The sequence below is a fragment of the Hydra viridissima genome, unplaced genomic scaffold, assembly GCF_058129835.1.
Source record: "Hydra viridissima isolate aposymbiotic clone 2 unplaced genomic scaffold, HvirCarnegie_v1 scaffold_91, whole genome shotgun sequence".
NCBI lineage: Eukaryota > Metazoa > Cnidaria > Hydrozoa > Anthoathecata > Hydridae > Hydra > Hydra viridissima.
The window spans coordinates 18,989-35,658 of NW_028324361.1; the positions used below are offsets into that span (position 1 = coordinate 18,989).

Genomic DNA, 16,670 nt, shown 5'->3' on the forward strand with positions numbered 1-16,670 from the left:
CGAAAAATGGTTGGAGCAGTTTTCCTTTTTTAAATTTCACTTATGCAGTTTAACATCACAGGAAATATTATTTTGCTTTTTAACAAACTCTTAAAAACATCAGAAGTAATTCTAAATGCAACTCTATTAAAAGTTTTCACAGAATAACAAAACGACTTCTTTTTTTTTTTTTTAAAGATAAAAAAAAGTTTGAACTATCTTTAAATAAGAAATGTGAGAACAGTTTAACAGAACTTCTTGTTTATTATGTCTTTAGCGAAACAGATAAAAATATTTGCAAAAGCATAGATAAAACAAACTACACAAAAGGCCCATCTTTATTGCCAAACTGAACAAACTTATCTAAACTACATAAATGGTTTCACGATATTGCCATATTGAACAAACTTTTCTAAACTACCCTCTTTTTGAATTTTTAGCTTCATGTTTTTAATTTTGTCTTTAATATGGCTTTGGTAGGAGTACTTTTGCAAGACATGAATGAGCTTGTCACTGCTATGATTTGCCAAGATGCCAAGGTAATCTTTGTACGAGCAACTTGAGCTTACATCTGTAAACACGTCTTGCAAGATGTATGCCAACACCAAAGCTGCACATCGTGGAAAACTTCTGGTGTTGAACCATTCGTTGTGGCCAGGGCAAGCATTCAGCTCTTCAACTATTTCATCTAAAATTTTACAAACTCAAGTCATAACACAAAGTGATTAAATCAAATATTCATTTGGTTCTGAAGTAAGACAAGATTTATTCTGTTTTTTTATTTATTTTTTTTTGTTGACCTTATTGTTTGCACTGATAGCAATAACTGGTTTTTGAAAGATTACCTAAATGGCATTGGCTAACTTCTGCTTTGTTTTCCTTTGTTCTTGGCTGAGTTGATCCTGAAATAAAATAAAACCATGTTCATTTTTCTAATTCATAAAAACCATCAACAGTTTCTAAGTGTTAGAGATGATAACAAGCTGTGCATGATTTCTAACGGTGATGTTTCTAACTTCATCATTAGAAATCGGGTAGACACAACTTTCTAAAAGTGCACTTAGCAATGATGGCTAGTTTTTGTTAACAGTTAACCATCTGAAATTGTGCAAGAAGAGGTTTGTGTTTATATATCTTTGTATAAATTAGGTTTTACATTACCGATGAGTTCTTGAGTGAAAGATGGCATTTCCAACTTGATTTTTTTTCTTCTTGGATCTTTTACTTCTAAAACATAATCAGTTTTAGTATCATTCACTTGTATAAACATTTAAGCAATCACAGAATTAGTCCTGCAACAAATACATACACACTTCTGTGTTGTTTTTTTGTTTTGTTTTGTTTTTTTTACAGCTCTAACAATAACAATAGAGCAAGGAGTTGATTTGGGCATTTTCATTTTTTGAAAGCGTGTTGAGATTTGCATAAAAATCAAAAATCAAAAATCAAAAAGAATTTACCTCTGGATGTAGAGGCAAGACTTTGGCTAAATAGGCTACCAACAGATTGAACAGCATAAGGTGAGAGCTGCTTTGCAAGAACAGTACCAGCCTGTTGGACAGGAACAGCTGAAACTGGATCAGATGAAAGAAACAAACTGGGTTTGGCCAATGTTTGCTGAAAAGCAACAAGGCTAGGAGTCAGAGGAACAGAAAAGACCTCTTTTGAAGGACAGAAAGCGACTTGCTGAGAAGGAGAAGCAGAAACAGGTTTGGCAACCACTTGCTCATTAAAGTAAACTGGAGAAAGTTTTGCATGGTGTTCAATAAAATCCGGTTCATCAGGAAATAATGTTAATGCAAGAGGAGAACAAGCTGTGCCAACAGGAACAGCTAGAGTCTGATCTACATCCATACAAACAGCTTGTTCGTTAGGAACTAGTTGTGCAAGAGCAGGGGATAGTTCAAGAACTGGACCAGCGATTGTTTGTTCAGATGGAACAGACGAAACAGGAGTTGAGGTAGGTTCACACAAGAAATCTACGGCATGGTCGTTGCTATCCTCTAAAGGAACATTGTTTTCTACAGCTGGAGAAAACGGAACCACTGTGGTACAGCTGAAAGTAGCAGCACATTCTTCAGAGTCAGAACCGGAGTCTAAATCTTCCTCAAAGATGTCCTCAACCTCATGAAAACCGTACTCCTCTGCATTAGTTTGGAGCCAGTCCATCACATCCTTCTCCTTCTTTGGTGGTCTCTCAGACTTTTCAACAGTCAAAGACTCTATGACTCCGAAGGACTGTCCGATGCCCAGGGCAAAGCGCAACTCCTCTGCAGCGTTCCACTGGGACACATAAAAGCTATCCATTGTGTTCCTGCTGTGCTTCATGTAGAGTGTAGCAAACCGCTCGCGATCTTCTTTGCTGTTGTTGGCAAAGTAAGTGGCTATCGAACCGCGAATGCAAGTGGGAGTAAGACGCTTCATGGGAATGTTTACTTGGCTTTTTCTGAAGCAGGACGTCAGGCAAGAGGAGATAGCAGAGGAACCCATCTGGTAAACAGGCACTCTAGTTGCACCGAGTGTCACACATTCGTCTTTGTTGGGTCTCATCGATGGAAAAAGGGGCCTGTAGCAGTCGCTCAACTCCAAAACAGTCTTGGTGTCTGCAGCCATGTAGTGAGAGTCGTTGACAAGAAGGTCTCTGTATCTCAGCAAATAAATATCGATCAACACTTTCAAGTCGTTCGGCACTAGAATGTTTTTGGCTCCGTACTTGTATGCTGTTTTGTAGCGCTCTTGCACAATGCAATATCCACACTCACTCTTCTCAGCAGCCATGTAGTCTCTAATGTTTAAAAGAGCAATGTTAGATTTTCTTAAACTGTTAATTACAGTGACAGAGAGCAGAAGATGGTTTCGTAGAGACACAGCATTGTCTCTAGTCGGTGTAAGAGACGGCTTTCTAATCGATTCCACTAACTGTCTTACGTATGCAGACTTGCCATATTCGTTCAGCAAACTGACATTGATGATGTTGATGCATTTTTTGCTTTTCACAAGGCTCCTCCTCAAAGAACGAAAGGGCCTCAGCACTTTTTGTAACTCCTCCACCTTGCAGCGCAAACGTCGGATGGCCTCATGAGAAAGTCCGAAATAGACATTCCTGGCTTCACTGAAACGAAACAGGAGACAAAGGTAGACAAGGCGGTTGTACAACGTGTGACAAGACATGGCTTTTGTTTGGTCAAGTTCACTCAGCTTGGAATTGAGCTGAATGTTTTTAAAGTGCATGGAAAAGTATCTATCCTCCAAAACGTTGGAATTGGTGAGAGCGTTCGGGTGCAGCGTCAGCGTGCTGTCACAACATGTCAATATTTCAACAACTGCATTTTTGTAGATCTTTGCTTGTGACAAAGTGTTGTTGTTGGCTACCACAAGCCACTTTTCAAAATCTCTGAAGAGCTCATCTGCTGACTGGTAATAAAAGTGAAAAGCATCTTTGTCCAGCTGAAACAAGAGTCTCTTATCTTCTGTCAAGACGGAGGAGTTGGAAACCAAGTGCTTTAAGGAATTAAAATCAGAGTCTAGGACGGATTCGGTGTTCAGCTCTTTGTTTTCTACAGAGGTGCAGTGGTTTGCAGAAGGAGCCTCGGACGAACCAGCAACTGATGAGGGCAAGCTTAAAAGAGGATCAGAGGAAAGAACCGGAGAAGAAAAAGAGGAGGAAGGCCCAGGAGCAGAGGATGCAGAGCCTGATGCAGACGCTTGTTCAGCTACTGGCTTAATACCAAAGAAGGCAGGTCGAATAAATTGAGGGACATAGAGCTTGTCGTTGTCGTATCGCTTTGCCTCTGCAATCTTTTGTTTGATCGTCTTGGAATCGTAGAAATGAGTCTCTTTCAAGTGTATGTCCAGTCGGTCGTAATACTTCCAACATTGCAAACAGGGGTAAGGTTTTGGACAGCCGGACTTGCGTTCGAGACGAGCATGCTGAAACTTCCTGACCATTGCAGAGTAAAAGATGGAAGCTTCATCCAAAGTCCAAGAATGATCTTTTTTAGTCAAGTGTCTTTTAATGCTTGTGGAGGAATGTTTGCACAAAGGCATCGGACAGCTAACAGCGTACCTCTTCTTGGTACCATAGAAAGGTACAACCCTGTTTACGGAGCCACACGCTGCAACTAATGCGGCCCTGACTTTGTTTTTGAGCTTTAAGTCTCTCTGTTCTTGTGACTGCCTTCTTTTCTTTTTTTTCGCTTTAGAGTTCGGAGAAGGGGCAACAACAGTGTTGTTTTCTTGTGAAGAAGACATGTTCAGGTGTTTGTTTGCAACGGTTTATGCTAAAAAAAAGAAGACAGTTAGTGAGAGTGTTTTTCTTCTGCCTGCATCCTGGAATCCTGGAATGTTTACAACTGCAGGGAAGAGCTGTGTTTTTTCGAATCCTCTGCAAAAGAGAAAAAAGAAAGAAAAGAGAGCAACAAGAAGAAACAAAGTTTCCACTAGCAAATGAAAAAGAATGAGAGCAACTAGCATTACATGCATGGTGGCAGCAGTGATTGCTATTATGAGAAGGAGAATGAGAAAAAAAAAAAAAAAAAAGAAACAAATAAATAAAGAGATGGAGTTTGAGAGGATCTCGCAACCATATGACTCAAAGAAAGAAACTGTGTTGAAAAAAGGCAAGAGAGGGCAAATAGAACTTGCTAACAAGGACAAATGACAGACATAACTACAACAGTAACAACTCTCATTGCAAGCATAATAACAACAGCATCAGCATCACTGACTCAGAGAGTGTTGACATAACAAAAAAGAAAACAAAAGTACAAGCCAAGTGGGGGAACATTAACAAACACTCATTGCAACTATAACAACAACAACAACAACAGCAACAGCATCACTGACTCAGAGGGTATTGATAAAAAAAAACAAGCAAAACAAAAACAAACAAAAAAACAAATAAAAAAACAAAACAAGCAAATTGGGTGAACAGTAACAACTCTCATTGCAAGCATAATAACAACAACAGCATCAGCATCAGCATCACTGACTCAGAGAGTGTTGACAAAATAAAATAGACAATAAGCAAGCAAAGTGGGTGAACAGTAACAACTCTCACTGCAAGCATAATAACAACAACAGCATCAGCATCAGCATCACTGACTCAGAGAGTGTTGATAAAATAAAACAGATTATAAACAAACAAAGTGGGTGAACAGTAACAGCTCTCATTGAAAGCATAATAACAACAACAGCATCACTAACTCAGAGGATATATAAAAAAACAAACAAACAAACAAACAAAACAAAAACAAAAAAAAAACAAGCAAAGTGGCTGAACAGTAACAGCTATCATTGCAAGTAAAATAACAACAACAGCATCAGCAACATCATCACTGACTCAGAGAGTGGTGATAAAATAAAACAGATTAAAAAACAAGCAAAGTGGCTAAACAGTAACAACTATAAATACAAGTAAAATGACAAAAGCAGCAACAGCATCACTAACTCGCAGGGTGTTGATAAAAAAAAAAGCAACAAACAAATAAAGCAAGCAAAGTGGGTGAACATTAACACTCATTGCAACTATAATAACACCAACAGCAACAGCATCAGTGACTCAAAGGGTGTTGATAAACAAAAACAAAGGCACAAACAAAACAAGCAGAGTGGGTGAACATTAACAACACTTATTGCAAGCATAATAACAACAACAGCATCAGCATCACTGACTCAGAGAGTGTTGATAAAATAAAATAGATTATAAACATGCCAAGTTTGTGAACATTAACAAACACTCATTGCAACTATAACAACGACTACAGCAACAGCATCACTTACTCAGAGAGTGTTGAGAAAAAAAACAACAAAAAAAACAAAAACAAAACAAAACAGAAAACAGAAGTACAAGCCAAGGGGGGGAACATTAACAAACACTCATTGCAACTATAACAACAACAACAGCAACAGCATCACTTACTCAGAGGATATTGATAAAAAAAACAAACAAACAAACAAACAAAACAAGCAAAGTGGCTGAACAGTAACAGCTATCATTGCAAGTAAAATAACAACAACATCATCACTGACTCAGAGAGTGGTGATAAAATAAAACAGATTAAAAAACAAGCAAAGTGGCTGAACAGTAACAACTATAAATACAAGTAAAATGACAAAAGCAGCAACAGCATCACTAACTCGCAGGGTGTTGATAAAAAAAAAAGCAACAAACAAATAAAGCAAGCAAAGTGGGTGAACATTAACACTCATTGCAACTATAATAACACCAACAGCAACAGCATCAGTGACTCAAAGGGTGTTGATAAACAAAAACAAAAGCACAAACAAAACAAGCAAAGTGGGTGAACATTAACAACACTTATTGCAAGCACAATAACAACAACAGCATCAGCATCACTGACTCAGAGAGTGTTGATAAAACAAAATAGATTATAAACAAGCCAAGTTGGTGAACATTAACAAACACTCATTGCAACTGTAATAAGAACAACAGCAACAGCATCACTGACACAAAGGGTGTTGATAAACAAAACAAAAACACAAGCAAAGTGGGTGAACATTAACAACACTCATTGCAACTATAACAACAACAACAGCAACAGCATCACTGGCTCAAAGGGTGTTGATAAAATAAAGAAATAAAAACAAAACAAGCAAAGTGGGTGAACAGTAACAACTCCCATTGCAAGCATAATAACGACAACAGCAACAGCAACACCATCACTGACTCAGAGAGTGTTGATAAAATAAAATAGATTATAAACAAGCCAAGTTGGTGAACATTAACAAACACTCATTGCAACTATAACAACGACTACAGCAACAGCATCACTTACTCAGAGAGTGTTGAGAAAAAAAAAACAAAAACAAAAAAAAAACAAAACAGAAAACAAAAGTACAAGCCAAGTGGGGGAACATTAACAAACACTCATTGCAACTGTAACAACAACAACAGCAACAGCATCACTTACTCAGAGAGTGTTTATAAATAAAACAAAAAACAAAAACAAGAAACAAAAATACAAGCCAAGTGGGTGATTACTAACAGCGCTAACAGCAGCAACAACAGTGTCTTTAGAAACAACAAACAAGTACAACAGCAACAACTGCTTTTACAGAGTATAACAATAACAACAACATGGCACTAACAACAACAAAAGGGTTGGAATAAAAACCTGTAGGCAAAAGGAGAGCTGCATTCAGACAAGATCGATTACAAAGAGGCTCTTCTTTAGGACAGAGGAGAAACTGCTTTTGAGGGACAGAGGGACTTTTGTTGTTGTGGTTGTTGTTGTTGTTGTGCAGAAACCAACAAACTTTTATTGAACCGAATATAACCGAATATAACCGAAAGTCTTGTTTGCTTCTGTTTTGTGCCATCAAGAAGGGAAAACAAAACATCACAAAACAAACGAAGCAAACGAAACAAACAAACAAACAAACGAACGAAACAAACAAAAAAAAAAAAAAATTAAAAAAATTAACAAACAAACAAACAAACAAGCAAACAAACAAAAACAAATAAGAAAAACAGAAAACGCAGTACCGAAACCTCGCCATTTTTTATCCTTCCTCAAGCTTTCTCTGGGCGCCAAAGACCGAGAAAGTTGAGCAAACGTGACGTTGAGGGGGGGGAGGGGGGTACTTAAGGACAGCAGACCGACCAATGGCACGCTTAGGAGAGACCCACGTGAATGCTACATTTCTTTCTATGTACGCTGAATCCGCTCAAAGTCTGGAATTTCCAGCATTCACGTGTCATCACTCCAGCCACCAGATTGGCCCACACTTTGCACACTTTCAAGACTAGAAACTCACTTGTGCTCAATTTGAGCAAAAAAAAAAAAAAACTAAGTCTCGCATGGCGACAACTTTTCCAAAAGCAAACAAAGGCAAACGAAGGCAAACGAAGAAAAAACAAAAACAAATAAACAAAAACAAAACCGAATAGGGAGAGAGAGAGTGAGTCGACTCATTTCTTTCGACTGCCTTAAACGAGAAGTCTAAAACGTTTAAAAGTTGAAAACTAAGTTTTTTAAATGAACTGCACCGAAAAAACTTTACGACAGTTTAGCTGGTTAAAAACGCAGAGGAAAATATTTTATAAAATTTAAGCGTTCTAAAGATGTCCATTTTTGTTTTTGGCTTTTTTTATTTTGGTTTGTTTCTGGCTTGTTTCTTTCTTTAAATTCTAGCGATCGAGCATATTTGAACGGTTTCATCAACCTGTCGGCGCACGTGCTACGTGCTCGAGAGCTAGAACTTTGATTGCTTTTGTTGTTGAGAATTGAGAATGTCCGAGCAGGTTTTTTTTATCGATTTCATCGCTTGTGGCGAGGCAAAAATCAAAACGCTTTTTGGACGAAAGAAAAGAGATTAAAAGGAAAAAAGAGAAGAAAAAAAAAACAAAAAAATAGGTTATGTGTTATGAACATTTATTTTCTCACGCGATGACGTCTAGTTTTGTTAGAGTAATTAAAATATGGTATCAAGTTTGTAATTTCTATCTTATTTTTAGTTACGGATAATTGCCAATTATGTCACGTTTAGTATACACAACGCTGTTTTCTTAATAGCAATATGATACAAACAAGTTATAAAAAAAAAAGCGTTCGCTCGATCTTCCTTAGTCAGTTGAACAAAAAGAAATTTTCACAACATATGATTGATTTGGTTGTCCTAGCAAGCTGTTTTAGCAAACGACTAGAGGTTGCAACTGTTGTTCATTGAAAACGAAAAATCTAGCGTCAGCAAGAAATTTTTGAATACATAATGTACACAAAAGTGGCACTTACAAATGAAAATGTAAAAAAAAACTGTTTACCTTGATGCCAGACTCGCAGAGATGTTGTCGCTCGTTGCTATCGACTGCGAACAGCTTTGTTGTTTTTCGAAGTGCCTCTTCATTCTACTTATAGCCGAAGTTTTGGCTTCGAAAAAAAATACGAACGTCGTTAAGCTCAACGAGCTGCTTTAATTGTTGTTCGTGCGAAAACGAAATGCTTAAAACGGATAAAAGTGTTGGCGTAATTACACTTTTCGACCGCGATGCAGTTTGTCAACTCTAGCGTACTTTTTTGGCTCGTGGAGCAAAAGCCTCATGATAATAGCAAAGGCTTAAAATGTCTTAACATGTCAGCAAAGGCTTAATATGCTTAATAAACTGTGGTTAAGCTTTTGCGGTGCAGTTCATTTACAACTTAATTTGCAACTTGCTGGCACAAGCAAACGTTTATGACTTCTCGTTTAAGACAGTTGAGCGAAATCAGTCGACTCACTCATTCTCCCTTTTCTGTTTTGTTTTTGTTTTGTTTTTTTGTTTTTGTTTTTGTTTTTGTTTGTTTTTTTTTTTTCTTTGTTTGTCTTTTGTTTAAAATGTAAAAAACTCGAAAGGAAAGTTGTTGCTTTGTTTGCTTATTGAAAGTTTTCGCCAGTTGCAAGACTTAGTTTTGTTTTTGTTTACTTATTAAAATATCGAGGAAAATATTTGAGGACATCGCATTCTAATGGTGCCTTTATAACAACATCTAACGATTTAACGTTTAATGTTGTGCTCAAAAAAAAAATTCCTTTTATATCTCTCAATGGTCTCCAACGATAAAACTGCCGACCAATCGCAACGATTAAACAGCCAACCAATGGCAGCTCAATGGTCTCCAAACAAGAGACTGCCGACCAATGGCAGCTCAGTGGTTTGAGAAGTGAGATCATTCGATTTCCTTTTATTATCTCCAGTTTGAACTAGTGCTTGGCTTGTGGTGCAGAAACTAAAACTTCCCGTTTTTGTATTTTGTTTTGAATTTCTTTGCTTTGAGCTTTTTAATCGATCGATAGCTTTAGGAGAAAAGAAGAAACCCCTCTGACGAAGTCTTGGCTTTTTTAAAAACGCTCAAATTTTGGCAAACAAATCTCATACGAAACGCTACTTTGATGTCAAGCTTTCGTTACTCCCTACTCCCTTCTAGCGGAGGGCGGCAAAAAGGTGTTGCATCCTAGAGCTAAAAGTGAGGAGGGAAGCAAGTTTTTTTTTCGTTTTGTTTGCTTTTTTATGTTTTTTGTTTTTTTGAGGGGGGAGAGTTAGAGGGTAAGGGGGTTAGGATTAGAGGGGGTTGGGGTTACGGTTTGGAAACCTGGGGACGAGGATATCAAGCAGGAGTTTAGTGTCCACGAGGGGCGTCCTTCGGTTGTAACGTGCCGCTAGGTGCACGCGTCTAGTAGTTTCGTTGCATCGACCTAGAGGAGTTCTCCGAAAGGTCTTTGCGCTTTGGGCTCGGGCAAACGGCCTGCATCCATTGTAAACACGGTCTCTGCCGTTAGAAAATCGTTAACCAGGCTTTTGTGAGCTTTAACAACCATCCCTTTGAGTTTAAAACGAACGTTTCTTCAAAAGCCACTCGAGATGGAGGTACTCACGGAGGTTTGTTACGGTAACAACCCTGTGGTTTGCCATCTTCTTTCTTTCCGCAGCGTCGCAAACGCATCGGCCGGTCTCTTAGGTGACGAAAAAACGTCTGATCTCTCGACTGGAATGCTTAACGTACTAAGATTAGTAGAGTTAGTACTAAGAGTTGCATCTGGCCGCCGTAATTTTCTTCGATGATGTCTTGAAAATTTCGTGACGTCGTTTTCAAACCTCTAGGGTCGATTTTAACCTTCGACCTTAAAGTCGATTTTAGCCTTCGGTGTGGCTCTGTACAACTTTTGCGGTGAAAAAGCTTGCGCGGAGTCTACAGTTGTATTTAGCCGACAGACGCTGGCAACGCAGAAACAGAATGACTCTTGGGCGGCGCAAACCGAGCGTTCAGCAAATTTCTAGCATTTTACGTCAAAGCGGACAATCTGCACGACAAATAAAGCTAACTTTCTCGTTGCAACAGTTAGTCACTGGATCGTTGGACGAGTGTGTACAGCTGTTTTGCGTCGAAAGCCGACCGGTGGTCGGATGCGACTCTTCTTTTCATTCGAAAATCAGAACCTGGCCATCAGTCGTGTATCACCATCGAATGCTTAATGTAGTGATTTCTCGAAACGACAAAAGCTTGTAAAACAAACAGCTTCGCTGTACTGTTGCCTAATATGTTAACGGATGGCCAGGAACAACCTTGGTCTGTAATGAATGAGTTCGTTTTTCCATTCGAGGCACTAATTACTGCAGTTTTAAAAGTCACCTAAAGTATAAGCTCATCTCTCCATTCAAGAAAAACAAGCATCAGAGTTTCGGAAAGTTTGCATGCACGACACCACCATCGATGATACTTAAACAAACAGAAAATGAATTGCAAAACAGAACCACTGAATTGCAAAACATAACAACGGACAGCTTGTAAAATGCATGGTGATGAGCTTCTTCAATCCAATCAAGGAACCAAGCATCACAGTTTCGGCAATGGTGCATGTGCAAATCAGCAAACTGTGATACTTAATCAAACAACTTCACTGTTTTGCTTAGTTTAAGAACGGATGGCTAAGAACAACCTCGTTAGTGAGTATGAAGTCATCTCTTCATTCCAGGAATTAATAATAATCAGAGTTTTAGAAGTCTCTTACGTGCGATACTACTATCAACGGTACTTAATCAAACAGCCTCTCAGAATGGCCTAGTTTGAGAACGGAAGGCTAGGAACAACCTTAGTAGTGAGTCATCAGTTCAACTTTTCATTCAAGGAATTAAGCATCTAAAATCTGAAAAATAAAAAGAAGAGCTCTTTGTTAGAAGTTCTTATTTTTATTTTTCCTCAACTTCTATTTCTTTTCTTTTTTTACTTTTTTTTTTTTAATGATAGTTTTTCTTTTTTTTTATCTATTTTGTTCGTTTAAATTAATACAACAGGCGTTTTAGGTCGTTTCTGTAACATTATTTAACACTTTAAATTGTAATAAATATTTGAACAGAAGAAAATCCCTTTCGTAACGTTAAAATGTCATAAGAACATTTCATCTTTACCAAATACGCTTGTAAAAATAGTTTCACTTTTAAAGTTTGTTGTATATGTCTTTTAATTTAGTGAATCGCAATTTGGATTTTCTTAGGCGCACATCTACTTTAGTTGCTTTTTCTTAAAGAAAGGTCACCAGAGTTTTCTTACACAGCCCCTGCAGCATAATCTTTAACAAAATACTCTTTTGAAAAGTTTTACATTGAAATAAACAAAAGCCATTTGCGTAAGTAGAGATAACTTAGAGAATAAAAAGTGCATAAACGCCTCGCTACTTTGATGAAGAAGAAACGGATGACTAAATGCAACTTTTTAATTTCGTGTGCTATCTCTTTCGATTAAGGTACTTTTTGAATATTTTTTCAAAGAAATGTTAGCGTAGTTTTCCTTTTTTAAATTTAAATCATGTTTAAAGGTAGTTTTTGAATGTTTTTTCAAAGAAATGTTAGCGTAGTTTTCATCTATTAAATTTAAATCATGTTTAAAGGTAGTTTTTGAATGTTTTTTCAAAGAAATGTTAGCGTAGTTTTCATCTATTAAATCTAAATCATGTTTAAAGGTAGTTTTCGAATATTTTTTCAAAGAATTGTTAGCGTAGTTTTCCTCTTTTAGATCTAGCTTATGTTTAAGGTAGTTTTTGAGTATTTTTTCAAAGAAAAGTTAGCGTAGTTTTCCTCTTTTAGATCTAGCTTATGTTTAAGGTAGTTTTTGAGTATTTTTTCAAAGAAAAGTTAGCGTAGTTTTCCTCTTTTAGATCTAGCTTATGTTTAAGGTAGTTTTTAAATATTTTTTTAAAGAAAAGTTAGCATAGTTTTCCTCTTTTGGATATAGCTTATGTTTAAGGTAGTTTTTAAATATTTTTTTTAAAGAAAAGTTAGCGTAGTTTTCCTCCTTTAGATCTAGCTTATAATTCAGGTAGTTTTTGAATATTTTTTCAAATAAAAATTAGCAAAGTATAGTTTATTTAGCATGACATCACAAAATACTAAACTCAAAAAGGCAAGATAAAGTATAAGATAAACGTAAAATAAGATATAGATGAAACAAATGTTAGGCTGCATAAAATCAAAAACTGCATTGCCTATCATAAACACAAATGTCTAGTGAGAGCTTTTAAAGGTCGTTCTTTTCGTCTTTTAATTTGGTGAATCGCGATTTGAATTTTCTAAGGCGCACATGTCTTTCAGTTGCTTTTTTCTTAAGGAAAGGTCGCCAGAGTTTTTTTACGCAGCTCCTGCAGCATAATCTTTAACAAAATACTCTTTTGTATATCATTACATAGAAATAAACAAAAACCATATGCGTAAACAGAGATAAATTAGAACGCAAAAGTGCATAAAAAGCCTCGCTACTTTGCTATAGAAGAAGTGGATGACTAGATACAACTTTGTAAATTCGTGCACTACCTCAATGGATTAAGGTATTTTTCGAAAGTTTTTTAAAAGCATAAATAGCGTAGTCTTCCTCTTTTAAATCTAGCTTATGTCTAAGGCAGTTTTTGAATAGATTTTCAAAGAAAGGTTAGCGTACTTTTCCACTTTTAAGTTTAGCTTATGTAGCTTGACAAAACAACACACAAAAAGACAAGATAAAGTATCAGATAAACGTAAAATAAAATATAAATGAAACTAAAGTTAGGCTGCATAAAAAACAAACAACTTAATAATCTACTAGACATGTTTAAGTTGAATTAAGTAAAGTCCTTTGCGCAAATTTGGGTAAATAAGAGAGTAAAAATCCATAAAAAGAAGAAGTGGATGAGTAGATACAATTTTTTAAAATTTGTGTGCTATCTCTATTGAATAAGGTAGTTTTCGAGAGTTTTTTCAAAGCAAAATTAGCGTAGTGTTCCTCTTTTAAATCTAGATTATCTCAAAAATAGATTTCGAATAGTTTTTCAAAGAAAGGTTAGCGCAGCTTTCCTCTTTTAACATTAGCTTATGTAGCTTGACATCACAGAACACAAAAAGATAAAATAAAATATAAGACAAACGTAAAATGAAAAATAGATGTAGCTAAAGTTAGGCAGCATAAAAAACCAACAACATAATAATCTACTAGGCATGTTTAAATTGAATTAAATAAAATCCTTTGCGCAAAAATAGGTATGTTAGAGAGTAAAAGCGCATAGAAAGCCTCGCTACTTTGCTGTGAAAGAAGTGGATGACTAGATACAACTTTTTAAAATCCTGTGCTATCTCTATCGATTAAGGTAGTTTTCGAAAGATTTTTCAAAGCAAAAATAGCGTAGTCTTTCTCTTTTAAATCTAGATTATGTCTAAGGTAGTTTTTGAACAGCTTTTCAAAGAAAGGTTAGCGTAGCTTTCCTCTTTTAAGTTTAGCTTATGTAGCTTGACATCACAAAACACAAAATTCAAAAAGACAAAATAAAATATAAGATAAACGTAAAATAAAATATAGATGAAGCTAAAGTTAGACTGCATAAAAAAACAACAACGTAATAACCTACTAGAATCTAATAAAACCCTATGCACAAATGTAGGTATGTTAGAGAGTAAAAGTGCATAAAAAGCCTCGCTACTTTGTTTAAGGTAGTTTTTGAATAGTTTTTCAAAGAAAGCTTAGCGTAGTTTTCCTCTTTAAAGTTTGGCTTATGTAGCTTGACATCACAAAACACAAAACACTAAAAGGAAAGGTAATATAAAAGTTAATCGTAAAATAAAATGTAGGTGAAATAAATGTTAGGCTGCATAAAAGAAAAAAAAAATCGTAACATAATAATCTTCTATATATGTTTGGATTGAATTAAATGAATTCCTTTGCGTAAATATAAGCAAACTAGTGAGAAAAAGTGCATAAAGAGCCTCGCTACTTTGCTGCAGAAGTAGTGGATGACTATATGCAATTTTTTAAAATCGTGTGCTATCTCTATCGATTAAGGTAGTTTTCGAAAGTTTTTTCAAAGTAAAAATAGTGTAGTTTTCCTCTTTTAAATCTAGCTTTTGTCTAGGGTAGTTTATGAATAGATTTTCAAAGAAAGGTTAGCGTAGCATTCCACTTTTAAGTTTAGCTTAAGTTGCTTGGCATCACAAAACTCAAAACTCAAAAAGAAAAGATAAAATATATGATAAACCTAAAACATAATATAGATGAAACTAAAGTTAGGCTGCATAAAAAACCAACAACATAATAATCTACTAGGCATGTTTAAATTGAATTAAATAAAATCCTTTGCGCAAATGTAGGTATGTTAGAGAGTAAAAGTGCATGAAAAGCCTCGCTACTTTGTTAAAGGTAGTTTTTGAATAGTTTTTCAAAGCAAGTTTAGCGTAGTTTTCCTCTTTTATGTTTAGACTATGTAGCTTGACATCACAGAACACAAAGCTCAAAAAGGCAAGATAAAATATAAGTTAATCGTAAAATATAGATGTAACAAAGTTTAGACTGCATAAAAAACCAACAACATAATAATCTACTAGGCATGTTTAAGTTGAATTAAATAATGTCCTTTGCGCAAATATAGGAAAGTTAGAGTAAAAATCCATAAAAAGCCTCGATACTTTGCTGAAGAAGAAGATGACTATATGCAACTTTTTAAAATTGTGAGCTATCTATATCGATTTAGGTCCTTTTTGAGTACTTTTTCAAAGAAAAGTTAGCGCAGTTTTCCCCTTTTAAGATTAGATTATGAAGCTTGACATAACAAAACACAAAACTAACAAAGGCAAGATAAAATATAAGGTAAACGCAATATAATGTATAGATGAAACTAAAGTTAGGCTGCATAAAACAAACGGGTAACAATACTCTTCTATGTATGTTTACATTGAGTTAAATAAAATCCTTTGCGCAAATATAGGTATGTTAGAGAATAAAAGTGCATAAAAAGCCTCAGTACTTTGCTGTAGAAGAAGTGGATGAGTAGATACAATTTTTTAAATTTGTGTGCTATCTCTATCGAATAAGTTAGTTTTCGAGAGTTTTTTCAAAGCAAAATTAGCGTAGTGTTCCTCTTTTAAATCTAGATTATCTCAAAAATAGATTTCGAATAGTTTTTCAAAGAAAGGTTAGCGCAGCTTTCCTCTTTTAACATTAGCTTATGTAGCTTGACATCACAGAACACAAAAAGATAAAATAAAATATAAGACAAACGTAAAATGAAAAATAGATGTAGCTAAAGTTAGGCTGCATAAAAAACCAACAACATAATAATCTACTAGGCATGTTTAAATTGAATTAAATAAAATCCTTTGCGCAAAAATAGGTATGTTAGAGAGTAAAAGCGCATAAAAAGCCTCGCTACTTTGTTAAAGGTAGTTTTTGAATAGTTTTTCAAAGACAGGTTAGCGTAAATTTCCTCTTTAAAGTTTAGCTTATGTAGCTTGACATCACAAAATATAAAACTCAAAAAGACAAGATAAAATATAAGATAAACGCAAAATAAAATATAGATGAAACTAAAGTTAGGCTGCATACAAAACCAACAACATAATATTCTACTAGTTATGTTTAAATTGAATTAAATAAAATCCTTTACGCAAATATAGGTAAGTTAGAGAGTAAAAGTGCATAAAAAGCTTTACTTTGCTGAAGAAGAAGATGAATAGATGCAACTTTTTAAATTCGTGAGCTATCTCTATCGGTGTAAGGTAGTTTTTGAACAATTTTTCAAAGAAAAGTTAGCCTAGTTTTCTTCTTTTAAGTTTAAATTATGTAGCTTGACATCACAAAATACAAAACTCAAAAAGACAAGATAAAATATAAGATAAACGCAAAATAAAATATAGATGAAACTAAAGTTAGGCTGCATACAAAACCAACAACATAATATTC

General features: G+C 35.4%; 1 protein-coding gene across 2 annotated transcripts; it reads right to left on the reverse strand.

Moving 5' to 3' along the window:
• Positions 1-301: 301 nt before the first annotated feature.
• On the reverse strand, positions 302-7,559 carry LOC149875953 (uncharacterized). Of its 2 annotated transcripts, none has more exons than XM_090075969.1 (5): positions 7,493-7,559; positions 1,440-4,259; positions 1,141-1,206; positions 825-881; positions 302-667 (listed from the first exon to the last, which is right to left on the reverse strand). In XM_090075969.1, the coding sequence occupies exons 2-5, from the start codon at positions 4,228-4,230 to the stop codon at positions 348-350; spliced, it is 3,234 nt and encodes a 1,077-aa protein (XP_089932095.1). In that variant the 5' UTR covers positions 4,231-4,259; positions 7,493-7,559; the 3' UTR covers positions 302-347. The 2 variants fall into 2 exon arrangements, with proteins under 2 accessions (XP_089932095.1, XP_089932094.1); XM_090075968.1 differs by having other exon boundaries at positions 7,487-7,559.
• Positions 7,560-16,670: the final 9,111 nt, after the last annotated feature.

Bases quoted from the DNA above. Each gene is read 5' to 3' on its own strand.
- LOC149875953 (XM_090075969.1), bottom strand. From the start codon at position 4,230: ATGTCTTCTTCACAAGAAAACAACACTGTTGTTGCCCCTTCTCCGAAC. The intron at 1,207-1,439 runs GTAAATTCTTTT...ATTATGTTTTAG, and splicing joins TCTTGCCTCTACATCCAGAG to AAGTAAAAGATCCAAGAAGA. The intron at 668-824 runs GTAATCTTTCAA...GTAAAATTTTAG, and splicing joins AGTTAGCCAATGCCATTTAG to ATGAAATAGTTGAAGAGCTG.